General features: G+C 35.9%; 1 protein-coding gene across 4 annotated transcripts; it reads right to left on the bottom strand.

Annotated features, from left to right (window-relative positions):
- Positions 1–114: 114 nt before the first annotated feature.
- On the bottom strand, positions 115–27,764 carry LOC131541098 (NACHT, LRR and PYD domains-containing protein 3-like). 4 transcript variants are annotated; one of them, XM_058776633.1, is made up of 11 exons: positions 27,600–27,764; positions 26,474–26,587; positions 23,870–23,983; positions 18,370–18,483; positions 17,290–17,403; positions 12,214–14,010; positions 7,411–7,581; positions 5,310–5,480; positions 2,606–2,776; positions 1,212–1,382; positions 115–1,088 (listed from the first exon to the last, which is right to left on the bottom strand). In XM_058776633.1, the coding sequence occupies exons 2-11, from the start codon at positions 26,518–26,520 to the stop codon at positions 1,082–1,084; spliced, it is 2,877 nt and encodes a 958-aa protein (XP_058632616.1). In that variant the 5' UTR covers positions 26,521–26,587; positions 27,600–27,764; the 3' UTR covers positions 115–1,081. The 4 variants fall into 4 exon arrangements, with proteins under 4 accessions (XP_058632616.1, XP_058632625.1, XP_058632634.1 ...); XM_058776642.1 differs by lacking the exon at positions 23,870–23,983; XM_058776651.1 differs by lacking the exon at positions 18,370–18,483.
- Positions 27,765–27,937: the final 173 nt, after the last annotated feature.

Below are 27,937 nucleotides of genomic sequence, written 5' to 3' on the forward strand. Positions count from 1 at the left end.
TATGTCATAAAATAACTTATTTTTCCTCGTCAGATGAGCAAACTTGACCAAGACATTTGACAGAGACGTTAAAAACCATCTTCATCCAGGATTCACCCACAAACGAAACTCAGCTCAACTTCACTGAAGAAGAGTTTAATAACTCTTACGTACAAAATCTTTACATTCATATAAAGATAGTTTTAAACATATTAGAGCTTAACCCTCAGATTGTGTGTTTAGGCTCTGGAGACATTATTAATGACTACAGTCTCATTACACTGTATTCAGAACAAACTGTTACAATAATATCGGTTAGTAACACACTTAGTTTTACATCATATTGCTATATGTACATCTTATTATAAAGCATATAGAATTTTGATTTTATACAGCATAAAATATACTTGTTTTGTGGTATTTAGATGTACTGAAAAGTTGCCTGTGTATCAAGGACAACATATTTCATTCTCAATATTACAAATCCTCTGCTGTCAGTAACTGGTCTAAAACGGCAATAAAGGTCTGAAATAGCACAACTAGTAAAACATGTACATGCTTATCTAGATTTAACATGGTAACTAATGTAATTATGAATAAATGATTTCCTCATAAGAAATGATATCCTCTGCTGGATCATGTCACTCTTCAAAACACAACCGTTCGTAATCATAATCACAATCATAATCACAATCACAGTCTTGTTGTGAAGCTGAATTCTTCCTCACTGTTCAGGATCTGCTGGAGAGCTCTCGTGTGTGAAGCAATAGAAAGTTTTATTTTTTATTTGTTTGTTCATTTTTGTGATGTGCTCCAGATGAAAAAAATCTGAGACTGGAGGCATCAGAAAGAGCGTCCTGTTTTTCTTCAATTTTGAGTTTTTATTGTGAATAGATAAAAATAAAAGACACTTTATAAATGTTAAATTTTGTCTTGCTCTTGTCTGTGTGCAGCTGGTGTTGTTAAAATCCCAGAAATCGTGACAGTGCCTCTGTAAACTCCTGTAACACACACACACACTTCAGCGCTGGATCACCGTGACTTCAGTTCTGCTGTTTCTGTGGGCTTCAATGTGTCTGTCGTGATCCATATTCACCATCATTTAACAGCTGTCAGTACAGAATGAAACACAGTAAGAGATGCATTATGGAGCATTACAGCTGACACACATCTGTACTGAGGATTGAGTTTAAATGACATTATTATATGATATATGAATCATTACTACTTACTGCAGTGTTTCCAGTTTATAATGTGGATCGTCTTTTAAAGCAGAGATCAGCTTCAGACCTGCAGCTCTTAGATTATTCCTAGACAGACTCAGTTCTCTCAGATGTGAGTTTGATCTCAGAGCTGAACTCAGAGCAGCACAACCTTCATCTGTGACGCCACAATCACTCAACCTGCAGAACAACACACTCTTCACTCTCAGTTCAGCAGAAAAAAATTACTCCAACACAGACTATGATTACGATTATGATATGAAACTAATTATGATTATGGCTACGATGATTAAATGCTAAATCTGCGTGTGTTCGATCTCAGGAGGTATTATTCTTATTTTGTCTCATGTCTAAGGGGACGTTCACACAACACCATTTTCAACTAAAAACAGAAAACTTTTCATGTGTTTTGGTTGTTTATTTACATGACAAAGATGTTTTGAGGCCTGAAAACAAGCTTTTGAAAACGGGGTTGAAATGCAGTTTCTTTGGAAACAATACAGTTATTATCTCTGTGTAAACTATAAAAATGTGAATTTGTGAGAAATCTGTGTTATGTTTTCAGTCTATAGGCTTGTGCAAGCAGTGTTGCCATTTTATTTTCTAAGAAAGTTGCTAAAGGCAGGTCGATATACTGCTAAAATTTGCTGAATGATGTTGTGATGTGACATTACATAACCACGGCGCAAAACTGTGTCATTGTGTAGAATACAACATTAAAATAATAATATTGAGTTTTTTTAGTTGTAGCTGGAAATAATACACAGCTTCTCTGTGGTGCAATTATTCTTTTCTTTCAGCAAACACTTCACCATTATTAATATCGAAAGCAATAAGTGGATGGAAGTGTTGCTGATGATATGATGTGGAGGAAAACCTTCATCAGTAAATTCACTGTAAATGAGCAAAACAGACCGTTTATCCTCTTGGTCTTTCATTACAAATATTCACAAAAATATCATTTTAAACTGAAGTAAAATTAGAGAAGAACAGGTGAAATATTTTTTTTTTTCCCCTAAATGTGTGCTAAAATTATTGACATGAGAATAATTTGTTAGTTTTTCAGTTGGATTGGCTTTGCAGTTCATGATGGTCAAGGATCAAACAATCACTGACTGGTGTAGATGTTCTGGTTAGTGTGTCTTGTTTGCATATTATTCTTGTTGTGCTTATAATATATTTAAGATGTAATATGAAAAATGTAAATAAAATGATTGATGACTGAATATTTTGTGAAAATTGTGAGTGACAGACAAATAAACAATATGAAGATAACGAACAATAAAAACATTTTCCCACAGCCTACTCTGCTCATATTTACCAAGGGTGCCAAAATTTGAAGACACTGCATTCAGAAATGATCATATTTACATTTTCATGTTGAGATTAATGTATGATCTTACCACAGTTTCTCCAGTTTACAGCGATGATCCTTCAGTCCATCAGAGATCAGCTTCAGACCTGCATCTCCTAGTTTATTCCCAGTCAGACCCAGTTCTCTCAGATGTGAGTTTGATCTCAGAGCTGAACTCAGAGCAGCACAACCTTCATCTGTGACGCCACAATAACTCAACCTGCAGAACAACACACTCTTCACTCTCAGTTCAGCAGAAAAAAACTACTTATGATTATGATATGAAACTAATTATGATTATGGCTACGATGATTAAATGCTAAATCTGTGTGTGTTCGATCTCAGGAGGTGTTATTATTATTTTGTCTCATGTCTAAGGGGACGTTTACACAACACCATTTTCAACTAAAAACAGAAAACTTTTCATGTGTTTTGGTTGTTTATTTACATGACAAAGATGTTTTGGGGCCTGAAAACAAGCTTTTGAAAACGGGGTTGAAATGCAGTTTCTTTGGAAACAATACAGTTATTATCTCTGTGTAAACTATAAAAATGTGAATTTGTGAGAAATCTGTGTTATGTTTTCAGTCTATAGGCTTGTGCAAGCAGTGTTGCCATTTTATTTTCTAAGAAAGTTGCTAAAGGCAGGTCGATATACTGCTAAAATTTGCTGAATGATGTTGTGATGTGACATTACATAACCACGGCGCAAAACTGTGTCATTGTGTAGAATACAACATTAAAATAACTCAAACTGACTGGCCATCTCTTCTTTTATAAGCATTTAATGAAAAAAATATGTGATTAAACATCTCACCAAAATTATTTGAAATATGTTAATTTATTTAAACTTGTTTGTAAAAGTATTATAAACATAATACATATTATTTGTGAAAGAAATATAAACATTTATTTTATGATCAGATATTTTTCTTCTTAAATACAGAAAAGCAGCCGGAGACTCGCCGCGTCTTCAAAATAATCAAACTGAGGTGCGCAGACCAGAAAATATTCCCAGAAAGTGAAGAGCTTGAAGAAAGTCCGCACACTCTCAAACACCAAAGAGTCACAAGCGAGATGAAAACATATTGAGCAACTTACTGAATAAAAACAAGGCAAACGTTTCGGTCACATGTTGACCATTTTCAATGTCAAGCTGACAATAGAGCTAGGAGCCATCTTAATTTGAGAAATCACATGATGATTTAAGAGATCACATGATCAATCAGAAAACACGCTGACCCAACACAATTTGCTCAATATGCTTTCATCTCGCTTGTGACTCTTTGGTGTTTGAGAGTGTGCAGACTTTCTTCAAGCTCTTCACTTTTTGGGAATATTTTTAAATACAACAATGAATTAATGATCAGTTACATATATTTGAACAAGGACATTTTATTGTCTTATTAACTAGTAAAACTACACAATCTAAACAAGTTTTAAGCAGTGTATTGCTAGTTAGTTAATATGCTTCCTAACTGATCAACAATTACAGGTACAAGCTAATAACGGTGTGTATTATAAATGAACGATCATTATTGAACGATTGCAGCGAGCAGCTTCATTCAGACGTGTGAACCGCTAAACACATCTCTCCAGCTCTCTCCAAACTGATAGATAGCTGTTCAATGCTGAACTCTTTTCGTGTAATTCAGAGGAAACATATGCACCTTTTTATTGTTTGAGTCACTGTTCAAAAGTTGCTAAAGTTGACAAATAAGTTTGAAAAACAGCTAAATTTGTTGCTAGGTGCCAAGCTACAAAAAAAGTTTCTAAATGTCGTCTAAAAAGTTGCCAAATCTAACAACAACATTACTAAGTTGGTAACATGAACACAAAATAAGAGTGTTAGAAAAATATCTTAGGCATAATATTATTGAAAATTAATATTATTGAGCTACAAAGAATCAAGAGAGAGCAACATTCATTTCATTTTCACTTTAATTTATTAGCAACAGCATTAATAGATTTAGTTTAATTGTGCATTTTTGTCAAAAGCCCTGTTAATTTCTGACTCATGGCCAGGAGAAGCGAAGCCTTGCTCAGTCTTACACACACTCATGACGCTGGACTGCATCTGTTGAGTTTGTTTAGTTGTAGCTGGAAATAATACACAGCTTCTCTGTGGTGCAATTATTCTTTTCTTTCAGCAAACACTTCACCATTATTAATATCGAAAGCAATAAGTGGATGAAGTGTTGCTGATGATATGATGTGGAGGAAAACCTTCATCAGTAAATTCACTGTAAATGAGCAAAACAGACCGTTTATCCTCTTGGTCTTTCATTACAAATATTCACAAAAATATCATTTTAAACTGAAGTAAAATTAGAGAACAACAGGTGAAATATATATTTTTTTCCCCTAAATGTGTGCTAAAATTATTGACATGAGAATAATTTGTTTGTTTTTCAGTTGGATTGCCTTTGCATTTCATGATGGTCAAGGATCAAACAATCACTGACTGGTGTAGATGTTCTGGTTAGTGTGTCTTGTTTGCATATTATTCTTGTTGTGCTTATAATATATTTAAGATGTAATATGAAAAATGTAAATAAAATGATTGGTGACTGAATATTTTGTGAAAATTTTGAATGACAGACAAATAAACAATATGAAGATAAAGAAACAATAAAAACATTTTCCCACAGCCTGCTCTGCTCATATTTACCAAGGGTGCCAAAATTTGAAGCCACTGCATTCAGAAATGATCATATTTACATTTTCATGTTGAGATTAATGTATGATCTTACCACAGTTTCTCCAGTTTACAGCGAGGATCCTTCAGTCCATCAGAGATCAGCTTCAGACCTGCATCTCCTAGTTTATTCCCAGACAGATCCAGTTCTCTCAGATGTGAGTTTGATCTCAGAGCTGAACTCAGAGCAGCACAACCTTCATCTGTGACGCCACAAGACCACAACCTGCAGAACAACACACTCTTCACTCTCAGTTCAGCAGAAAAAAACTACTTATGATTATGATATGAAACTAATTATGATTATGGCTACGATGATTAAATGCTAAATCTGCGTGTTTTCGATCTCAGGAGGTGTTATTATTATTTTGTCTCATGTCTAAGGGGACGTTCACACAACACCATTTTCAACTAAAAACAGAAAACTTTTCATGTGTTTTGGTTGTTTATTTACATGACAAAGATGTTTTGGGGCCTGAAAACAAGCTTTTGAAAACGGGGTTGAAATGCAGTTTCTTTGGAAACAATACAGTTATTATCTCTGTGTAAACTATAAAAATGCGAATTTGTGAGAAATCTGTGTTATGTTTTCAGTCTATAGGCTGCAAGCAGTGTTGCCATTTTATTTTCTAAGAAAGTTGCTAAAGGCAGGTCGATATACTGCTAAAATTTGCTAAATGATGTTGTGATGTGACATTACATAACCACGGCGCAAAACTGTGTCATTGTGTAGAATACAACATTAAAATAACTCAAACTGACTGGCCATCTCTTGTTTTATAAGCATTTAATGAAAAAAATATGTGATTAAACATCTCACCAAAATTATTTGAAATATGTTAATTTATTTAAATTTGTTTGTAAAAGTATTATAAACATAATACATATTATTTGTGAAAGAAATATAAACATTTATTTTATGATCAGATATTTTTCTTCTTAAATACAGAAAAGCAGCCGGAGACTCGCCGCGTCTTCAAAATAATCCAACTGAGGTGCGCAGACCAGAAAATATTCCCAGAAAGTGAAGAGCTTGAAGAAAGTCCGCAGACTCTCAAACACCAAAGAGTCACAAGCGAGATGAAAGCATATTGAGCAACTTACTGAATAAAGACAAGGCAAACGTTTGAGTCACATGTTGACCATTTTCAATGTCAAGCTGACAATAGAGCTAGGAGCCATCTTAATTTGAGAAATCACATGATCAATCAGAAAACACACTGACCCAACACAATTTGCTCAATATGCTTTCATCTCGCTTGTGACTCTTTGGTGTTTGAGAGCGTGCAGACTTTCTTCAAGCTCTTCACTTTTTGGGAATATTTTTAAATACAACAATGAATTAATGATCAGTTACATATATTTGAACAAGGACATTTTATTGTCTTATTAACTGGTAAAACTACACAATCTAAACAGGTTTTAAGCAGTGTATTGCTAGTTAGTTAATATGCTTCCTAACTGATCAACAATTACAGGTACAAGCTAATAACGGTGTGTATTATAAATGAACAATCATTATTGAACGATTGCAGCGAGCAGCTTCATTCAGACGTGTGAACCGCTAAACACATCTCTCCAGCTCTCTCCAAACTGATAGATAGCTGTTCAATGCTGAACTCTTTTCGTGTAATTCAGAGGAAACATATGCACTTTTTTATTGTTTGAGTCACTGTTCAAAAGTTGCTAAAGTTGCCAAATAAATTTGAAAAACAGCTAAATTTGTTGCTAGGTGCCAAGCTCCAAAAAAAGTTTCTAAATGTCGTCTAAAAAGTTGCCAAATCTAACAACAACATTGCTAAGTTGGCAACATGAACACAAATTAAGAGTGTTAGAAAAATATCTTAGGCATAATATTATTGAAAATTAATATTATTGAGCTACAAAGAATCAAGAGAAAATGCATATTATTCTTGTTGTGCTTATAATATATTTAAGATGTAATATGAAAAATGTAAATAAAATGATTGGTGACTGAATATTTTGTGAAAATTTTGAATGACAGACAAATAAACAATATGAAGATAACGAACAATAAAAACATTTTCCCACAGCCTGCTCTGCTCATATTTACCAAGGGTGCCAAAATTTGAAGACACTGCATTCAGAAATGATCATATTTACATTTTCATGTTGAGATTAATGTATGATCTTACGTGAGTTTCTCCAGTTTACAGCGAGGATCCTTCAGTCCATCAGAGATCAGCATCAGACCTGCATCTCCTAGTTTATTCCCAGTCAGATCCAGTTCTCTCAGATGTGAGTTTGATCTCAGAGCTGAACTCAGAGCAGCACAACCTTCATCTGTGACGCCACACTCCCTCAACCTGCAGAACAACACACTCTTCACTCTCAGTTCAGCAGAAAAAAACAACTTATGATTATTAGGGGTGTGCAGCGGAGCCATTATTTGTATCTGTATCTGTGGCAATCTCAAAATGATTTGTATCTGTATCTGTATCTGTATTCGGATAGATCCGGAAGTGGGGTGGCTTAAACAGGAAGTTCGTCAAATTACATGAAAATACCATTTTAAATGCAAATCCGTTCGATTCATAGTTTTCATTCATATGCCTTGAATAACTAAAGAAAATATTCTTTTTTTATTATTAAAATAATAACTTTGTAAATATCTTCTATTTAAAACTTCATCAAAAGAAAAATAACTTTATTCTTCTTATTTTACAGTGAAACTTTGTGTACAAATTTGACAAGAGACAAGCATCCACAATCTTAAATAACAGCACTAGTAGATCTGTGATCATTTAGCAACGAGTTTTTTTTTTTTTATCAACAGAGCGCAACAAATCATTTGGACCCTCCAAAAGCCTTGATCAAACATCGCTTTTCTTCATCTTGTATAATTAAATGTAATGCCATTCACGAAAAGGGCTAATGTAATGCGTTTTTACAGTTGGATTTCGAAAAGGTTTGAAGTTAGGACTGTTTTAGGATATTTTTGTCGGGTTGATATAACTCCAGACAAAGCTCTGATTTCTGAGAGACACGCATAGACCCCAACGAGGCTTGCGCTCATTTCATTCATACAGGCTATAGTTTACACTCATTCAGTTTACACATCCAGGCCCATAGCCAGCTATGAGGTCCAGACCTCTGTAAATGTTTCATGTTCAAAAATAAAATTTGAAAACATATGAAGAATTATTTAAAATGATGTCGCTGAATAAATTCATGTGGCTGACTCGCAGCAGCTGCGAAGCGCAGGAGTGAAGGAGCTTGACGCAAGTGCAGCCTCCGCTCCGCCATGTTGCCAGATCTAGTTATTATTAGCGTCACTGGACTTGTTTTAATACTTAATGTAACAGCGTTAATGAAGTAAATAGGGCATTAATAAAGTGGGAAGAAGGTCGAGGGAAGAAGGTTGAGGTTAGACATTATGTATCCTATTTGCAAAATACAAGATTTAGACTTATTTTTGTGCATTTTTCAGGAGATTGGTTGTGTTTGATTTTTGTAGCAATATCTGGCAACACTGCTTCGCCGGCGCTGACAGGCAGGAATCAAACAAGGAGCGCGCGGATAGTTTATTGCTGAGGAGACCACATTCGTTCGACAAACGCAATGATCACCATGATATTATCTGTACGAAACTGTGTCAAACGCTATCAAAGCAGCACTAGCCATTATTATTGCACAAATCTTAACAACCGCAGACCTCACTAATGTAGTGCTGTTCCAGCAAACGTGATTATTTCTGCCGAATATTTTTTTCTGTTATTCGGATAAATCCGTTATTCGTTTTGAAGCCATTATCCGTGCCTTTCCGAATAATGTATTCGGCTTCGGGCACATCCCTAATGATTATGATATGAACGAATTATGATTATGGTTATGATGATTAAATGCTAAATCTGCGTGTGTTTGATCTCAGGAGGTATTATTATTATCTTGGCTCATGTCTAAGGGGACGTTCACACAACACCATTTTCAACTAAAAACAGAAAACTTTTCATGTGACATTATACATAACCACGGCGCAAAACTGTGTCATTGCATAAAATACAACATTAAAATAACTCAAACTGACTGGCCATCTCTTGTTTTATAAGCATTTAATGAAAAAATATGTGATTAAACATCTCACCAAAATTATTTGAAATATGTTAATTTATTTAAATTTGTTTGTAAAAGTATTATAAACATAATACATATTATTTGTGAAAGAAATATAAACATTTATTTTATGATCAGATATTTTTCTTTTTAAATACAGGAAAGCAGCCGGAGACTCACCGCGTCTTCAAAATAATCAAACTGAGGTGCGCAGACCAGAAAATATTCCCAGAAAGTGAAGAGCTTGAAGAAAGTCCGCACACTCTCAAACACCAAAGAGTCACAAGCGAGATGAAAGCATATTGAGCAACTTACTGAATAAAAACAAGGCAAACGTTTGAGTCACATGTTGACCATTTTCACTGTCAAGCTGACAATAGAGCTAGGAGCCATCTTAATTTGAGAAATCACATGATGATTTAAGAGATCACGTGATCAATCAGAAAACACACTGACCCAACACAATTAGCTCAATATGCTTTCATCTCGCTTGTGACTCTTTGGTGTTTGAGAGCGTGCAGACTTTCTTCAAGCTCTTCACTTTTTGGGAATATTTTTAAATACTAATAATGAATTAATGATCAGTTACATATATTTGAACAAGGACATGTTATTGTCTTATTAACTGGTAAAACTACACAATCTAAACAGGTTTTAAGCAGTGTATTGCTAGTTAGTTAATATGCTTCCTAACTGATCAACAATTACAGGTACAAGCTAATAACGGTGTGTATTATAAATGAACAATCATTATTGAACGATTGCAGCGAGCAGCTTCATTCAGACGTGTGAACCGCTAAACACATCTCTCCAGCTCTCTCCAAACTGATAGATAGCTGTTCAATGCTGAACTCTTTTCGTGTAATTCAGAGCAAACATATGCACTTTTTTATTGTTTGAGTCACTGTTCAAAAGTTGCTAAAGTTGCCAAATAAATTTGAAAAACAGCTAAATTTGTTGCTAGGTGCCAAGCTCCAAAAAAAGGTTCTAAATGTCGTCTAAAAAGTTGCCAAATCTAACAACAACATTGCTAAGTTGCCAACATGAACACAAATTAAGAGTGTTAGAAAAATATCTTAGGCATAATATTATTGAAAATTAATATTATTGAGCTACAAAGAATCAAGAGAGAGCAACATTCATTTCATTTTCACTTTAATTTATTAGCAACAGCATTAATAGATTTAGTTTAATTGTGCATTTTAGTCAAAAGCCCTGTTAATTTCTGACTCATGGCCAGGAGAAGCGATGCCTTGCTCAGTCTTACACACACTCATGACGCTGGACTGCATCTGTTGAGTTTGTTTAGTTGTAGCTGGAAATAATACACAGCTTCTCTGTGGTGCAATTATTCTTTTCTTTCAGCAAACACTTCACCATTATTAATATCCAAAGCAATAAGTGGATGAAGTGTTGCTGATGATATGATGTGGAGGAAAACCTTCATCAGTAAATTCACTGTAAATGAGCAAAACAGACCGAAATGCTAAAATTAAATTCTAAAGATCGATACCAACATTATGTGATAATATTGCATAACAAGAGATTTATAAGCAATTTTTTGAATGCCAGTAATTTTTGACTGGGAACACCACAAGTGTAACAAGACTTAATAACATAAAAAATGTTTAATGAAAATTAACAAATTTTGCGGTGGAAGTAGTTATGCCCTGTGTGAACAAAGTCAGTAATTCTTAGTCCAATGCGATAACATTAAGTAACATTTTCGGGAGAAAGAAAATTCTCTCCGGGTCAAAATGACCGAAAACAGCCTGAGGGTTAATGTTAAAAACATCTCTTAAATCTGTGAGAAGTTCGGGCCAGTGGTGGACTGGCCATCTGGAGCACAGTTTTAGAAATCATTGTAAAATAATGATTAATAAAAGCTACAAACACATTCTGCACTACATTCCAGGTCTTCTGGACCAGAGCAGAGCATTGTGTTATATGGCCTTTAGCTTCAGTTAAATTAAACTGTCCATCTATGTAAAAGAGATGTGTAAAAATTCTTCAAAATGGTTTACTATTTGAGCTACCTGTATCTGTATCTGTACCTATATTTGCCATATACACCAGGAAAGACAGATTATAATGTAAAGTAGTATGCCAGTCATTCATAAATATTAATGATAAGAATTTCAATTAGGAAAAAAGCTAGCTAAGTTAAGACTTTTTCACAGTTATTTTCTTGCATCTCACACACAGACAAAGACACCGACACACGTTCAAATACGTCAATAACAACTAGTTGTTCAGTTCAGTTCTGTACACACTGCGTAGAATTTCTGTAAATGCGATTGTCACTACCTGTATTTTTCAGGAGTTAATGCGGTTGTCGAATGTGGTTGTCACTCCCGTATTTTAGTGAATTGTGTGTGTAAAGAACGCGATTAAGGAGTAAAAGGTGAACTGACAACCGAATTTATCTGCAGTGTGTACGTGGCCTCAGAGCTGAACTCAGAGCAGCACAACCTTCATCTGTAATGCCACACATGCTCAACCTGCAGAACAACACACACTTCACTCTCTCAGTTTAAATAAAGTTTAACAGCACAAAACAACAACCATAAAATTCACAAATACATAACTGTACAGACTTACACACAGGCAAAGTTCACTATATTAGTAGATTAGAGATATTCTCACTGAAGAGCAATAGACGAGGTTTCACAGACATTCACAGAAAACAAAAGTGACAGACATTCAAAACCCAATCCTTGAAATTTGCATCTTAATCTCATGTTCACTGTTAGTGTGGAAAGGAAGAGACACCTACGTGTCTAAGTGTATAATCTGTGAAAATTAATACTACTATTGACAACAGAGAAAAGAAAAACACTGCACTACAACACACACATCTGAAGATTAAACTCAGTGCTACTTACTCTGCTGATCTGGAGGCTTCAACGACAGGCAAGAGCTTCAGAAGAACTTCATCAGGTGTCATGAGGTTTTGGTTTTGCTCTCTGCTAATGTATTTACTCAAATCAAATTTATCCAACTGCTCGGAGGTCAACAAAACAAAGACAACAGCTGACCACTGTGTCGAGGACAATCTGACGCCTGACAAACCTCCAGATTTGACATACTTCTGGACTTCATTGACGAGAGACTGATCACCCAGTTCATTTAAACAGTGGAACAGATTGATGGATTTCTCTGGTGAGGGATTCATTCTTATTCTTGTTTTAATGTACTCAATCGTTTTCTCTTCACTGTATGAGATGTTTACAACGTGTGTCAGAAGACCTTTAAGGAGCGTCTGACTGGACTCCAGCGAGAGACCCAGAAGAAATCGGAGGAAAAGGTCCAGATGTCCATTTTTACTCTGTAAAGCCTTGTCCACGGCTCTCTGATGCAGGTCAGATATTGTGTGACATGTGAACTCGTGTGCATGATTTGAGCTGAGGTTTTCATTGAGCACATCTCTCTTGTCCAGCAGGAATGAAAGCAGCACATAAAGAGCTGCGAGATGCTCCTGAATGCTCAGATGAACAAAGCAGAAGACTTTTCCCTGATACAAACCCAACTCCTCTCTGAAGATCTGAGTGCACAATCCTGAGTAAACTGATGCTTCAGTCTCATCAATGCCACAGTCTCTCAGATCTTCCTCATAGAAGATCAGATTTCCTTTCACAAGCTGCTGGAAAGCCAGTTTTCCCAGTTTCACTATCATGTCTTCATCCTTCACTTTCATCTCATAGTCCTTCTCATGTTTGATGTTGGTCTGAATGATCAGGAAGTGTGTGTACATCTCAGTGAGAGTCTTGGGAATCTCTCCTTTCCATGATTTCTTCATCATCTTCTCTAGAACAGTGGCTGAGATCCAGCAGAAGACTGGGATGTGACACATGATGAAGAGGCTCCTGGATGACTTCAGGTGTGAGATGATCCTGTTGGCCAGACTCTGATCACTGATTCTCTTCCTGAAGTACTCCTCCTTCTGTGGCTCATTGAAGCCTCGCACCTCCGTCACTCGATGGACACACTCAGAGGGGACGAGATCAGCTGCTGCTGGTCTGGAGGTGATCCAGATGAGAGCAGAGGGAAGCAGATTCCCAGCAATCAGGTTCATCAGCAGCACGTCCACTGAGGCTGATTCACTTACATCACACAACCTCACATTGCTCTGAAAATCCAGAGACAGACGACACTCGTCCAGACCGTCAAAAACAAAGACAACTTTATATTCACCACTGAATGGTTTAATTTCTTTGGTTTCAGGAAAGAAAATATGCATTAGATCCGAAAGACTGAGTGTTTTGTCCTTCATCAAGTTGATTTCTCTGAAAGGAAGTGGAAATATGAGCTGGACGTCCTGATTCTCTTTCTCTTCAGCCCAGTCCAGGATGAACTTCTGCACAGAGACTGTTTTTCCAATGCCAGCGACTCCCTTTGTCAGCACAGTTCTGATGGGTTTGTCTTGTCCAGGTAAAGGTCTGAAGATGTCACTGCATTTGATGGCTGTGTCCTCTGTTGCTGCTCTCCTGGATCGAGTCTCAATCTGTCTCACCTCATGCTCATTATTGATCTCTTCACTCTCACTCTCTGTGATGTAGAGCTCTGTGTAGATCTCACTCAGCAGTGTTGGGTTTCCCTGCGTCGCTGTTCCCTCACACAGACACTCAAACTTCTTCCTTAGATTTGATCTGAATGTCTTGAGGGCTTCAGCATGTTGATGGCTGTAAGAATAAATAACAAATTATTAGAATTTGTATATTCATAGTTCATAATATGTGCACACGTCATGTAGTATTATTGTAGTATAACAAACAGTTTGTTAAGAGATCTTCGTTTAATTTAATCAAGACCGTTCAGTATAAGGATGTGATATTATATTACAATCAGTCATAATATCAACATGTCTTTATTATTCAAAGGTTTAACACAACATTAGAGAAATTACGAAATTAGAGAAACAAAGAAAGATCAGCGTGTGAAATACAGTGATTAAATGTATTCCAGTTAGGGATGTCCGGACCAGTTTTTATGCCCCTAATATGATCTGAGTCAATGAATATTGAGTATCTGCCAATACTGTGTCCCAATCCAATACTTTTATTTTCCTATCGCTTGGTGCACACTTCAAGTACATTAACCCTCGCATATAAGTCATTGTATGTGATTTTTTTTCTCCAATCCAAAATAACTGATGACCAGCCAGAAATGCCAAGCCACTTCAGAATATCCATCCATTCCTTCTATTCTAGGAGACTCTTGCTAATAAAAAACATGTTGTGACATCAAGGAGTTACACCATTGTTAAATTTTAGATTGTGAGGAAATTCTGATTAATCATCTGTCCACTAAATTGGACATTAGGGCTGCAACGATTAGTCGACATTATCGACAACGTCGACAATAAAAAATTGTCGACAAATATTTTTGTTGTCGAGTAGTCGTTTGATCTCATATGACCTAATGTAAGAGCCTGCAATACTGCGGTTTGACCAGCGTGGCGCTGTAGTGCAAGACTGTAATTCAGCTCTCCTGGATGCAATTCAAGAGAAGAAGACCGACATAGCGCTTCAGAGAAAATGTGTCCGAACTTGAGCGGTGTTTGGATGTATATGTAAATATATATTGCGCGCTTTCCTCTCAGTAACGAAATAAACACAACAAAAACTGACAGCAGTGTGAAAGCAGCAGTTAAAAATGCATCTGATTACAACGATGTGGATGTTTGCATGAGCTCTGCTTTTCAGTAACGTAGCGTTACTCCAGTAAAGTCCGGTCACATCATGTTTATATATATAACTTAGTACTTTATGCAATAGATAGCCTTAATTCAAGCAGCTTTACGGTATTAAACATGAAAAACCAGAGTCAGTGTTGATCAACTTGATTTTCTGTAAAGCATCTCTCCAGTGTGGAGCTAGCTAATGATAAAATATTTTTATTAGTGGGAAAAAAATAATTTAATTAAAGTGATAGTTTGGTTTACAGAGATCAAAGCTTGATCTAGCTCAGGACTGTTTTGGTTATCATAACCCTGTAAGGTATTTTAAGACATTATGTTGTGAATAAAATAGTTTATCCAAAGCGTCTTATCACTTACCTTTATTTTGTTTCTTATCTATATGACTTACAAAAGGAGATGTTAGGCAGAATGTGAAAGATGTGTCATTCGGTTACTTTTTCATGTAGCTAATTAAATGGTGAGAGAGTGTCTCTGTCTGTCATCTCATTTTGTGTGCCAAATACATCTATTTGTATAATGAATTGGTAACACTTTACAATAAGGTATAATTTGTTAACATTGATGTATTAATTAACATCAATGAACAATGCGTTTATTACATTTAACTATTAATCTTTGTTAATGTTGGTTAACAAAAGTACAGTTGTTCATTGTTTGTTCATGTTAGTTCACAGTGCATTTACCAATGTTAACAAACAACTTGTGATTTTAATAATGCATTAGTAAATGCTGAAATTAACATTAACTAAGATTAACAAATGCTGTAGAAGTATTGTTCATTCTTAGTTCATGTTAACTAATGAACCTTATTGTAAAGTGTTACCAATTAATTGTATAATAATTGTAATTACATAATATGCTTTTCTAAAGCTGAAGTGACCTTTATTTATGTTAGAATATGTGTAACTTAATATTTTAACTAGTTGCAAAAGCTGAATAATCAAAAAAGTCTACTGATTAATCAGTGAAATAATCGACGATTAGTCGATTAATCTGTCTAATAATCGTTAGATTAATCGATTATCAAAATAATCGTTTGTTGCAGCCCTATTGGACATCAATATAAATCATTCATATGCAGTAACTTTTTTGGCTGTAAATAAATGTATTTCTATCATGACAACTCTCGTGATGGATTTGACAATGTTAATGTATTCGGTGTTGGTGGAATAGATCTGCTACGCTGCTGCTGTTGAATTGCTGCTGCTGTTGGTTATTGTTGTTGTAGAATATTGCTGCTGCTGCAAAGCAAGTACAGAACCTTGCTACTGGCAATACACATGCCAATGTGGTGCTGTAAGTGTTTAAGGCATACTGTAGCAAACACAAGTATTTAAGTATATGAGAGTATTTAAGACATACTGTAGCATACACAAGTATAATAACCCGTAGCAGATCTATACAGGTGGAGCTGGGGAAGGTGGAGGGTTTCAGAGGAACCAATCAGCTTTTGCCAAGTAGTTTAATGCTGTGAATATAATCGTTTTGCATTAATGACCTGCACCATCTAGAGTTTTATGATAACTTGGCATTTGTTTTATTAGAATATAATTTGCAGTTTTTTGTTTATGTGTAGATCTCAAGGGCAGAGCGTGACAGAAAGGCCTACAGGATAGTAGAGGAGATAAGAAGCTTTAACAGTATAAGAATATTTTTTTGTTTTTTGCAAATAAGAGTATTTTCAGACAGTAAAGCTCAGTAAAACCACTCAGTGTGGGATCTAGTGTGCTGAGGAGTGATGGATTGTGAAAGATTTTTAAATCTGTAGGGGAGTGAAATAATGTTTGCAATAACTGCAGCTGTATTACATTTTTTAGTATATATTTTATACTTTTCATATGATTTTATAACATTTTAAATAAAATCCCTAATTCCTGTAGCTCAAACAGAAAACAGGTGGAGCAAATGAACTGACAGGGAGAATGAGGGGGTTGGCTCAAGACACTAGACTGAGAACAAACAGAAGAGCCCATGATAAACACAGACACTATGTGCTCATCCAAACGGAAATATGACAAGAAGCACAAGTGGCAGGATCCAACACCAGAAAAACAAGACCAGACAGAAAGGACCGGATCCTGACCACTATGCTCCAAACACACACCAGCAAAACACTCACAGAATCAAAACCAACACAAAACTAAAAAAAAAGAAAGAATGAACATGTGTGACAGGATACTGACAATGCAAAAATGTTTGTTAAATCCATAAATGTAATATAAAAATGTATAATCAAAAATATGTATATTACAGTGCTTACCTAAACTTAGGATCAGTGTGTCCACTAAAGTTACGTGGAGGATCTAGTGACTGGTCACTCTTCACGGACACACAGCTGGGTTCAGATGACTCTGGTCTGTGCTTCTGGACTGAACTGAAATAAAACATGAAGGAACATTATAAATGACTGTGATAATGACTGACTGTTAATTAACTTAGTATTTATGCTAAATAAAGGATTCACCACAAGTCACTCTCTGGAAATCAGGACATTTGTGTCTGTAAATTTCAGGATTTGTTTTTCTTTGGAAAAATGGAAATATGTGTCAGGGATGATGCAGTACTGTATAACTTAGTGCACACTAATGGTTACATCTGCATTTGCTTGTGATATTACATTCCTGGGCCCTCATTCTTCAACAGTGCATCTATATTTTGTCCTACAAATAAAATTTAAAACGTAAGTACAAAAATAACTATTTATCAAACAAAATTTGTGTTTATCAAACGTTTCTGCATTCAGAAACACCCCCAATAAACCATGTGTGTGACAACACCTCCCTTTATAAATCACGTGAATGTATATGCTCTCACCGAAATCATGAAAAAGAAAGCAGTATTGACGGAGAAGCGATTCTGTGCTCTCAGTGAACAGATCAGCGCAGTCTTTGAAAACACGTTCTCTGCACAGTGCACGGTTTGCTGAATCTTCCAGCAAAGTGAGATCAGCCATGACACTATAGTTACATTTCAAATGACTTCCCTGCTGTCTTTTATAGCTTTTCACATCAATTATGCAAATGTCTAGCTTGAACTGTATGAAATTATTAAGTATTTGAAAATAAAGGACACTGAGAAACACGCGCCAGCACTTTCTTTTTGTAGAATCACCACCACTACATTCTCTGCATAAGCATGCTCAGAGCTGTGCTTATATTTACACACATTCCTACGTATAAGTACACTTTGCGTGAACCTGTTCTTACGCACTCATTACGCACACATCTGCACGTACACACTGGAGTCTTGGGTCATTTCACTGCATCCACAATAAAATAATCACTTTTAATTTGATCACATGCTTTACGAAGAATCAATCCATGTTTAATACAGTTTTTACCTAAACTTAGGACCACTCTGTCCACTGAAGTTAAGTGGAGGATTCATTGACCAGTCACTCTTCATGGACACACAGCTGGGTTCAGATAACCCTCGTCTTTGCTTCTGGACTGAACTGAAATAAAACATGAATTAGACACTAGGTGCATTTACATGAAGCATTGTAATTGGTTTAAAATTCCAATCCGAACGAAAATGCTCCATATAAACACCTCAATCAGAATAAAAATGGCCAAACCGAATGAACTTGTAATCGGTTTGAGAGGGGTGGAATAAACCTTTCTATAAACTGAACAAAATTTTAATTCTGCCATGTAAACGCGTTAAACCGATTACTTTGCGGCATTCTGGAATTTGGGGACACTGACTGTACCCTAGTACTGTATCTGAAGTCTCTTTCCCAAAATTCAGCCTTGGTGCAGAATTTCAGCCACTACGAGCCAGTCCCACAATGAGCTTTTCTTAGGACGTGCCACTTCTGTGTCTGTAGCTTTAAATGCTAATGAGGAGGAGAGAGGCGGGGCAAGGTGGAGGGTGGGGGTGTGGCCTTAACCAGCTTGCGGCCATGGTACCATGCGCTAATGTTGACAGTGGATGTATAGCAATGGCTCGTAGACACACAGTCGTTCAAGCTTTTCAGTTTGACACAGAATCTGATCTGGATGGAGAAGCACCGGATGAAGAAGCTGCAACTCAGCGGCTACAGCAGGATGTCTCCGAATGGTTAGTTTAAAATATTGTGTCTGGATACGGTACTTTAGTTGGTTTGTTTGTTTGTTTATGTATGCTGTTACAGTTATTATCATGTAGCTAGTGCTAGCCTACATTGTTGGCTTTTCATGTTGCTCTGATTTGCTATGGTTCTAAAGCTGTATTAGCATCTATATCAGTAATCTTTGTAGTTTAGAGAAGACTGTTCTCAGGATCATTTTTTTAAATGACAAAGTTGCCCATGTCCACGTATATTGACGTCATGTTACACATGTTACACTTCATAGGCTCGGATGAAGGAACTAAAAAAATACTTTGGTGTTCATTTGTTCATCCAAACACTGAGCAACTGTCATGCTTCGCTCGTTTGCAAGCCATGATGTCTCTCGAGGAAAAAAAAAATATTGCGCTCGCCTCGCACGATAGTAGCTCATCTTCTCATGGGCGGCAAAGCAGAGAAAGGGGAGGTAACCTTTCCCCGTATGGCGACATAAAGGGAAGATTCCAGATTGAGCTATCGGAGCTTTCATTTTCTCAAAGGCGAAGCAGGATACCCAGGGCTCGGTTTACACCTGTCGCCATTTCTAGCCACCGAGGGACCATAGTCAGGCTAGGGGAACTCATATTAATGTTAAAAAACCTCATAAAGTGAAATTTTCATGCCATGGGATCTTTAAGAAATGATGGCGATATGATGATATGTTGATCAACTGGCTGAGATCAAGATATATTGTGTTTATTTTATCTGATAGATATATCTGTGCAACTTAGTTATTAGAAACTGCAAACGAGAAATCAATTTGTTTGTGTGTGTGGTCCGATAGAAGACGGCTGTATAATTTCTATGACTGTGTATGTGTTCTGGCCACGTGACTGAGCGCTCGAATGAATGCAAGGGATTCAAATATTAGTTTGTTTATTCTAAGCAAGCGCAAGCAGCTGTTACAAATATTAACACAAAAAACACAGGCGTTTTTTCCTCTGGTGATTTGTAGGCTGTTTGTTGTCATTCGGATCAGATAACGTCTCGTGTTAACAGTCCACCGAATCTTTCAATCGGAATGATTTTAATAGGAATTACAAAAAAGTGTAAACATGGCTACTGTGATAATGACTGACTGTTAATTAACTTAATATTTATGCTAAATGAAGGATTCACTGCAAGTCATTCACAATAAAATGTGTTTAAATTTCATTAATTAAAAGACAAATTAAATTTGGGTGAAACTTTACTGTTTACTGTTTTTCATACTTTTTTTTAACTTTTTTTTATAAGTATAAAGAATGGCATTGATTTTTGCACATTTTATTTTTGTTTGACTTTATTATTAAAAATAATGTGTTTTTTAATTAGCATGTGGTAACGAAATTGAGAACCGTGGATTTTGACTGGTATCGGTACCGAATACTGAAATTTTGGTACCGTGACAACACTAGTGTGTAGGACGATGGCCGAATGAGGTGAATCCCTGGAACTTTTTCCCCCGTCGAAAAAGACGAAGTCTGCCATATAGGAATTTTTCGTTTTGGCGCCGATCGCTAAATAAATACTTCCAGGTCCTACACAAACGATATTAGTGATGGGAAGTTTGGATCATTTTACTGACTCTGACCTTTGAGTCTCGTTCAGCAAAATGAACGAATCTTTTTTCGAGTCATTTCGTTCATTTTAGCAAAATATAATTAAAATGTTACGTGCTACTTCCCTAACACATCTACTACTTATGCAAACGTTCATCACACTACAAACAATACAAAACTATAATGCTATAAGAAACAGAAAAGATTAATTCATCGTTTACCTGGGTCTTGATTAGCTCACCTCACCTCTTATCTGACAAGCATTCGGGTTTGAGTCGTTCGTTCATCACGTGACAGCCTCATACACTACTAACCAATGCAGTCAGAGCCGGAAAGACAATTGATTCATTCACCTGAGTCTTCGGGTTTGAGTCGTTCGTTCTTTTGTCACGTGACCACTTGCCGGATCAGTAAAATACTATAAAGTAAAACTGTATTTTTTGTATGTTGGATCATATTTAAGAATTATCATAAAATTATCAAAATGTGTGTAATAAGCATTTTCCTAGAAATAAAAATGGTCTGTTCATTTCTATCACTGTTTTTGTTACTGTTTCTTGAGGATCTGTGTTATTTTATAAATAAATAAAACCCTGTTATAAATAAAATATTGATTGATTTGTTCTTTCACTGTCTTTGTCTACCAATAAACATATAATATAACTATATAATAAAAAAATCCAAGCCTAAAATTACAAAGCACTTATAGTTTGTTCATTTTTACTCCAATTTTGACTTTGCTGGTATAATTGTTTTTCCTAGGCAGACTTGACATATTGGTCTAATATTTGTATAAGAAGATTGGTCAAAAAGGACACAATGACATAAAGTGAAAGCAAATAACATTTTGAATATGAATATTTATTTATAATAAATATAAATTTATATTTATTTATTTAAATTGTTTTAATTCATTTTGGAATAGTTATCCTCTTTGCTAAAGCTTTTTCTGGCACAAAAATAAACAATAAAAAAACAATTCAAGAGTGTGTGTACACAGTGTTAATGTCTAAAGTGTCATATGTTACAAAAGTATAGTCAGTAACACTATAGTCTAATCTAAAGGGTTAACTCAAAAGACATAAATACAACAAGGTATTGTATTTTATGAAGATTAGAATCCAAAATAAATAAATAAATAAATAAATTAAAGCATAACCAACTCTTTATTATCTTTATTACTACATTCAGTATTATGGAAAAGAACCATCGTGACAGAAATTAAAAGCAATAATTTGAGACCAGAAATGCATCACATAACTCTACGAGTAAATAATAATAATAATAATAATAATGACTATGCACCCGTTTGTAAGGAAGGTTGTAAATTAACTAATTTCTCTGCCCAAAGCTGTCACGTCACGTGACAAAAGAACGAACGACTCAAACCCGAAGACTGGGAGGGGAACTAATCAATTCTAATCAACTAATCAACTGCATAGGTTAGTGTATGAGGCTGTCACGTGATGAACGAACGACTCAAACCCGAAGACTCGAAACAGGTGAACTAATTCCAGTACAGACCCTATAGGATGTTGTGCATGCGCGACTGAACAAATCACTCCCTGAGACGACTCGTTCTTCCCGAGTCACATTAAAGATTCGTTCAAAATGAACAAATCGTTCAAGAACGACCCATCACTAAACGATATATCTGTGTCTTCTTCATTTCTCCCTCTTTCACCCTCGATCAAGACAGAGACCCATTCGCCGGTTGTTTCAGTGTTGAAATAAATACTATTTGGCTTGCTACCGAGACAGATAACATGGCTAATTAACTAGCTAACATCAGCTAGTTTCCTCCCTCACGTTACTTCACAGAGCGGGGAATAGCAGACTAAAGTACTACGTTTCTGCGATTTAGTACAATAATTAAATTTAGCTGGTATCATGTCTATAATTTTAAGCCTCCTGCCATTGTTTACATCTGTTCAAAATCACGTCATTTAAAAAAACAAACAAACTGCTAGCTCAGGTGTCTTTGCCACTGTTTGAGTGTTATACCGGAGAGAGACCCTGTGTGTGTGTGTGTGTGTGTGTGTGACACACTCGCGCTCTCCTTATGTGTATGTGCACACATCTTTGTACCTCACCGCTCATAACTTGGACTGAAAGATGAATGTGTAGAAAGTGAGCATAACTCCAAAAACCTTGTTGAGCTGCAGGTTTAATGACGGCATTTTTTATTTTTTACAGAAATCGTTTTGATTTATGTTTTTGATTATTGAGCTGTAGGTTTAGGTTAAGTGACTGCATTTTTTTTTTTTTTTCATTTAGAAGGATTTTTTTTTTTTTACAGAAAATAATTTATTTATGTTCTGATTATTGTTGAGCTGCAGGTTTAGGCTCACTTAAGTGACTGCACGTAATTTAATTAACAAGAATTCAATTATTTGTTTGAATTATTTAGCCTGACATGTTTACCGTTCCAAAATGTTCTGTATGTTTCTTAAAAATAAAATGTATTGTGTTCAGTGGAAAAAACGTTGTTGTTTTTTACCCAGACATTTAAAAATAACATATTTTAGAGCTGTAATCACAATACTGTGAAACCGTGATATTTTTATCTAAGGTTATCATACCGTCAGAATCTCATACGGGCCCATGCCTACTGAGATCAAGATATATTGTGTTTATTTTATCTGATAGATATATCTGTGCAACTTAGTTATTAGAAACTGCAAACGAGAAATCAATTTGTTTGTGTGTGTGGTCCGATAGAAGACGGCTGTATAATTTCTATGACTGTGTATGTGTTCTGGCCACATGACTGAGCGCTCGAATGAATGCAAGGGATTCAAATATTAGTTTGTTTATTCTAAGCAAGCGCAAGCAGCTATTACAAATATTAACGCAAAAAACACGGGTGTTTTTTCCTCTGGTGATTTGTAGGCTATTTGTTGTCATTCGGATCAGATAACGTCTCATGTTAACAGTCCACCGAATCTTTCAATCGGAATGATTTTAATAGGAATTACAAAAAAGTGTAAACATGGCTACTGTGATAATGACTGACTGTTAATTAACTTAATATTTATGCTAAATGAAGGATTCACTGTAAGTCATTCTCTGGAAATCAGGACATTGGTGCCTGAAGATTTCAGGATTTGGGATTGTGGGGCATTTCACTGCATCCACAATAAAATAATCACTTTTAATTTTATCACATGCTTTACGAAGAATCAATCCATGTTTAATAAAGTTTTTACCTAAACATAGGACCACTCTGTCCACTGAAGTTAAGTGGAGGATTCATTGACCAGTCACTCTTCATGGACACACAGCTGGGTTCAGATGACCCTCGTCTTTGCTTCTGGACGGAACTAAAACAAAACATGAAAGAAAGTTAGAATTAGACACTAGGTGCATTTACATGAAGCATTGTAATTGGTTTAAAAGTCCAATCCGAATTAAAAAGGTCCATATAAACACCCCAATTGACCTATCAGTAAGCCCCTCCCCTCGGACGCAGACTAGCCAATGGCAGTCGAGTATCAGTTGCACGGGGAGCGGAACTCGGACATCTTTAGGTTTCAGCGCCATAGAGAAACATTAGAAGATCCGAAGGTCGCATTGGTTTCATGGGGTTTGTGCTTCAAAAATGGAAAAACGATGTGTCTGGGGTACTTGTAACACTGATTCCAGGTATCCTGAGAGGATGGGCAATATAATTTATTTAATTACATTTCCTGAATCCAAACAAAACAGCAAAATGTCCCTAAGTATTCACCCCCAATACAAATGAAGACAAAAAGGTTCATTTTCTGGTTGTAATACACTCATCAACTTAAAATTTTCATCTGCTCAAGCAGAACGTTAATGTTATCTTGTGCTTCAGCAAGGTATCTCTGGCTAAAACTAGCTAACGTTAAAGTTAGTGAGTCCATGCTGATGTACAAACCTAAAGAGCGGACTGTTCTCGCGTCTTGTACAGTGTAGGTCAAAAACACACAAACAAAGGTCTACATTTCAGTGCCTCTCTATATTAAACGGGTTAAATGTACATTAATTTAATCGTAGCCTGCAATACATGAACAGTGTTGATCCTGCATGTTGTCATCCGTGATCATGATGACCGTAATATGAGACTTCTCACGCTTGTATTGAGATCTGTAATCCCTCGCTTCGAGTTACCCACCAGATTTATTTTCAAATATTTTATAAATCCCTCCACGGAATATTTAATTCCCATTTGGTGGCCTTCTGTGTCCAAAATTGTGCAAAAACATCATGGGACAAGGTTTTCACACTGCAGCTGTCATTGTAAGACAGTGAGCAACAGTAACTAAGGGGGGCGGGGCTTACCGATAGGTCAATTGGAATAAAAATGGCCAAACCGAATGAACTTGTAATCGGTTTGAGAGGGGTGGAATAAACCTTTCTATAAACTGAACTAAATTTTAATTCTGCCATGTAAACGCGTTAAACCAATTACTTTGCGGCATTCTGTAATTTGGGGACACTGACACTACAGTAGAGACTGAGAAACAGTGGAGGTAGAAGTTAAAAAGTAAATTATACGGTTAAAAACACATCAGAATGGAGAACGCTTGCTGTGTAATGAACTGCTATATCTGCTCTCATGACCGGAGTGGAGAACGGATCTGAAATGAAGCACAATTTTCAGCTTTTCAGTTTAGAAACAACACAATGGTGACAGTATAGCTCAATGAAAATAAACAACTTGACCAAAATTAGCCTTTGTCATTTGAATTTATTTATTACAGATTCATAATTTCCAATCTGCTTGAATTTATAAGTGCTCACGAGTCACGCCATGAATAATGTACGAAAACACGCTTGGAAATGTTATTTGTGATAGAGCTCGTTGCGATCACTCTCCGTGTTCATAAAGCAACGCTCCTTTGATTTCAGCAACTCTTGGTAAGAAATCGTTTATTTGTTCTGTTTAAGTACAGTAAAACTTTTTAGTATCACAATGCAATTCATTTCAGAGCTGCATTACGGAGGGTCGTACTGTTACTTTATCCCTCAATGCTTTAACATTAAGAAATTATGTGACCCTGGACCACAAAACCAGTCTTAAGCCGCTGGGCTTAAGAATACATTCTATGGGTCAAAATTATCGATTTTTCTTTTATGCCAAAAATAGTAAAGTAAAGATCATGTTCCATGAAGATATTTAGTAAATGTCTTACCATAAATACATCAAAACTTCATTTTTGATTAGTAATATGCATTGCTAAGAACTTCATTTGGACAATTTTAAAGGTGATTTTCTCAATATTTTAATTTTTTTGCACCCTCAGATTCCAGATTTTCAAATAGTCGTATTTCGGCCAAATATTGTCCTATCCTAACAATCCATACATCAATGGAAAGCTTATTTATTCAGCTTTCATATGATGTATAAATCTCAATTTTGAAAAATTGACACTTAAGACTGGTTTTGTGGTCCAGGGTCAAATATTAGTTTGTTTATTCTAAGCAAGCGCAAGCAGCTATTACAAATATTAATGCAAAAAACACGGGCGTTTTTTCCTCTGGGGATTTGTAGGCTATTTGTTGTCATTCGGATCATATAACGTCTCGTGTTAACAGTCCACCGAATCTTTCAATCGGAATGATTTTAATAGGAATTACAAAAAAGTGTAAACATGGCTACTGTGATAATGACTGACTGTTAATTAACTTAATATTTATGCTAAATGAAGGATTCACTGTAAGTCATTCTCTGAAAATTTTCAGGATTTGGGATTGTGGGGCATTTCACTGCATCCACAATAAAATAATAACTTTTAATTTTATCACAGACTTACGAAGAATCAATCCATGTTTAATACAGTTTTTACCTAAACATAGGACCGCTCTGTCCACTGAAGTTATCTGGAGGATCCATTGACCGGTCACTCTTCACGGACACACAGCTGGGTTCAGATGAATTTGGCCTTTGCTTCTAGACTGAACTGAAATAAACATGAAGGAACATTAGAATCAGGGTGGACTTAACCAATAAGTAGGCAGCGGTCGCTTAGGGCCAGAGGGGGACCCCCACATTTGGCCACAACTGCCCCCACATGGTAATACAGCTTTAGAACAACATCAGGTTTACTAACTAATTACTGATTCCTAAAGATACTGTAATGTGAAGGGGTAAATAAACCTGAAGCAAAAAAGGGTTACAAAAGGAAAAGAACACACAGGCTATTGTAGCTGGATCTGGAATTTGCTTAGGGCCCCCAATTAAATCACTAAGTCGGCCCCTGACTGTGATAATGATTGATTGTTGATTTACTGAATATTTATGCTAAATTAGCTAAAATGATTCTATCATAATTCATTCTGAGGAAATCACAGAATGGTGTAATTTGTGCATGAAAATATGCAAACCCCCCCAATTGTTCATAAGTTTGTGGTAGGTTCAAACACGCTCGGTAAAATCAATATCAATTACTCAAGACTTTCAAAATCATACTGTTTGCCAGCTCTTTTACATGAGAAAGTCTTAAAGACTAAAAATAATAGCCTAAACTAGCAAATATCATCACACCACACCACATTATGCAGTCAGTATTCCTCCTGTCCAGGCAGTTTATATTGTGCTGATAAATCTAGAAAAGGAAACGATGTCAATCATGTTGTAAAATCCTGTAAATGTCAGAAGCTATAAACATCTGAAGACTTGAACTACTGTTTTTATAAAGATTGTCACATCAGCATATCACCGTCTGTCTGTCTTTTCTAAGACGGAAGTAAAGCGGCCTTCTGAACGCAAATTCATGTCTACTTTAAACCATTAAAATTGTGTATAAATAACAATTATAATATACTAATTATAATTTGCAAAAAAACAACTGTCCAAAAACACAACGGGATGGGATACAGCACCAGGTAGAAAAGCACAAAATGAAAATATAAGCCATTGCTTCAACGTTGTTTCGTCAATAGTCCTGTAACACTGTAACACTGAACACTCACTTCTGTGGAAACACATCTAAAGATGTGTGGTCTTCATAATGTCGAGATCTGTTAAGTCCCATCAAGAAAATCGAAATGAAGAAAACTCAGCACTTTGATATTCGTGTTAAGATGTTTCTGCTTTCATAACAAGCCTGTGGATTTTACTTTCACTTTGACTTTTAATGGTGGTTGACAAACCCACTGAAAAGTGCATTTCTGCCACCTACTGAACTGGAGTGAACATGACTGATATTACTGACAAATACAACTAGAAGGGGGAAATTTAATTTATTGCAATTAAATGTCATGTTTGTCGATAATAAATAGTGAATGATTAAGAGCCAATACAAAGACTA

This window comes from Onychostoma macrolepis, chromosome 01, assembly GCF_012432095.1.
Source record: "Onychostoma macrolepis isolate SWU-2019 chromosome 01, ASM1243209v1, whole genome shotgun sequence".
Taxonomy (NCBI): Eukaryota; Metazoa; Chordata; class Actinopteri; order Cypriniformes; family Cyprinidae; genus Onychostoma; species Onychostoma macrolepis.

Excerpts from the sequence above, each read along its gene's own strand:
- LOC131541098 (XM_058776633.1), bottom strand. The coding sequence starts at position 26,520 with ATGGATCCTCCAGATAACTTCAGTGGACAGAGCGGTCCTATGTTTAG. Across the intron at positions 14,011-17,289 it reads CACACTGATCCTAAGTTTAG|CCATCAACATGCTGAAGCCC; the intron begins GTAAGCACTGTA and ends TTATTCTTACAG. Across the intron at positions 2,777-5,309 it reads TGTAAACTGGAGAAACTGTG|GTTGAGTTATTGTGGCGTCA; the intron begins GTAAGATCATAC and ends GTTGTTCTGCAG.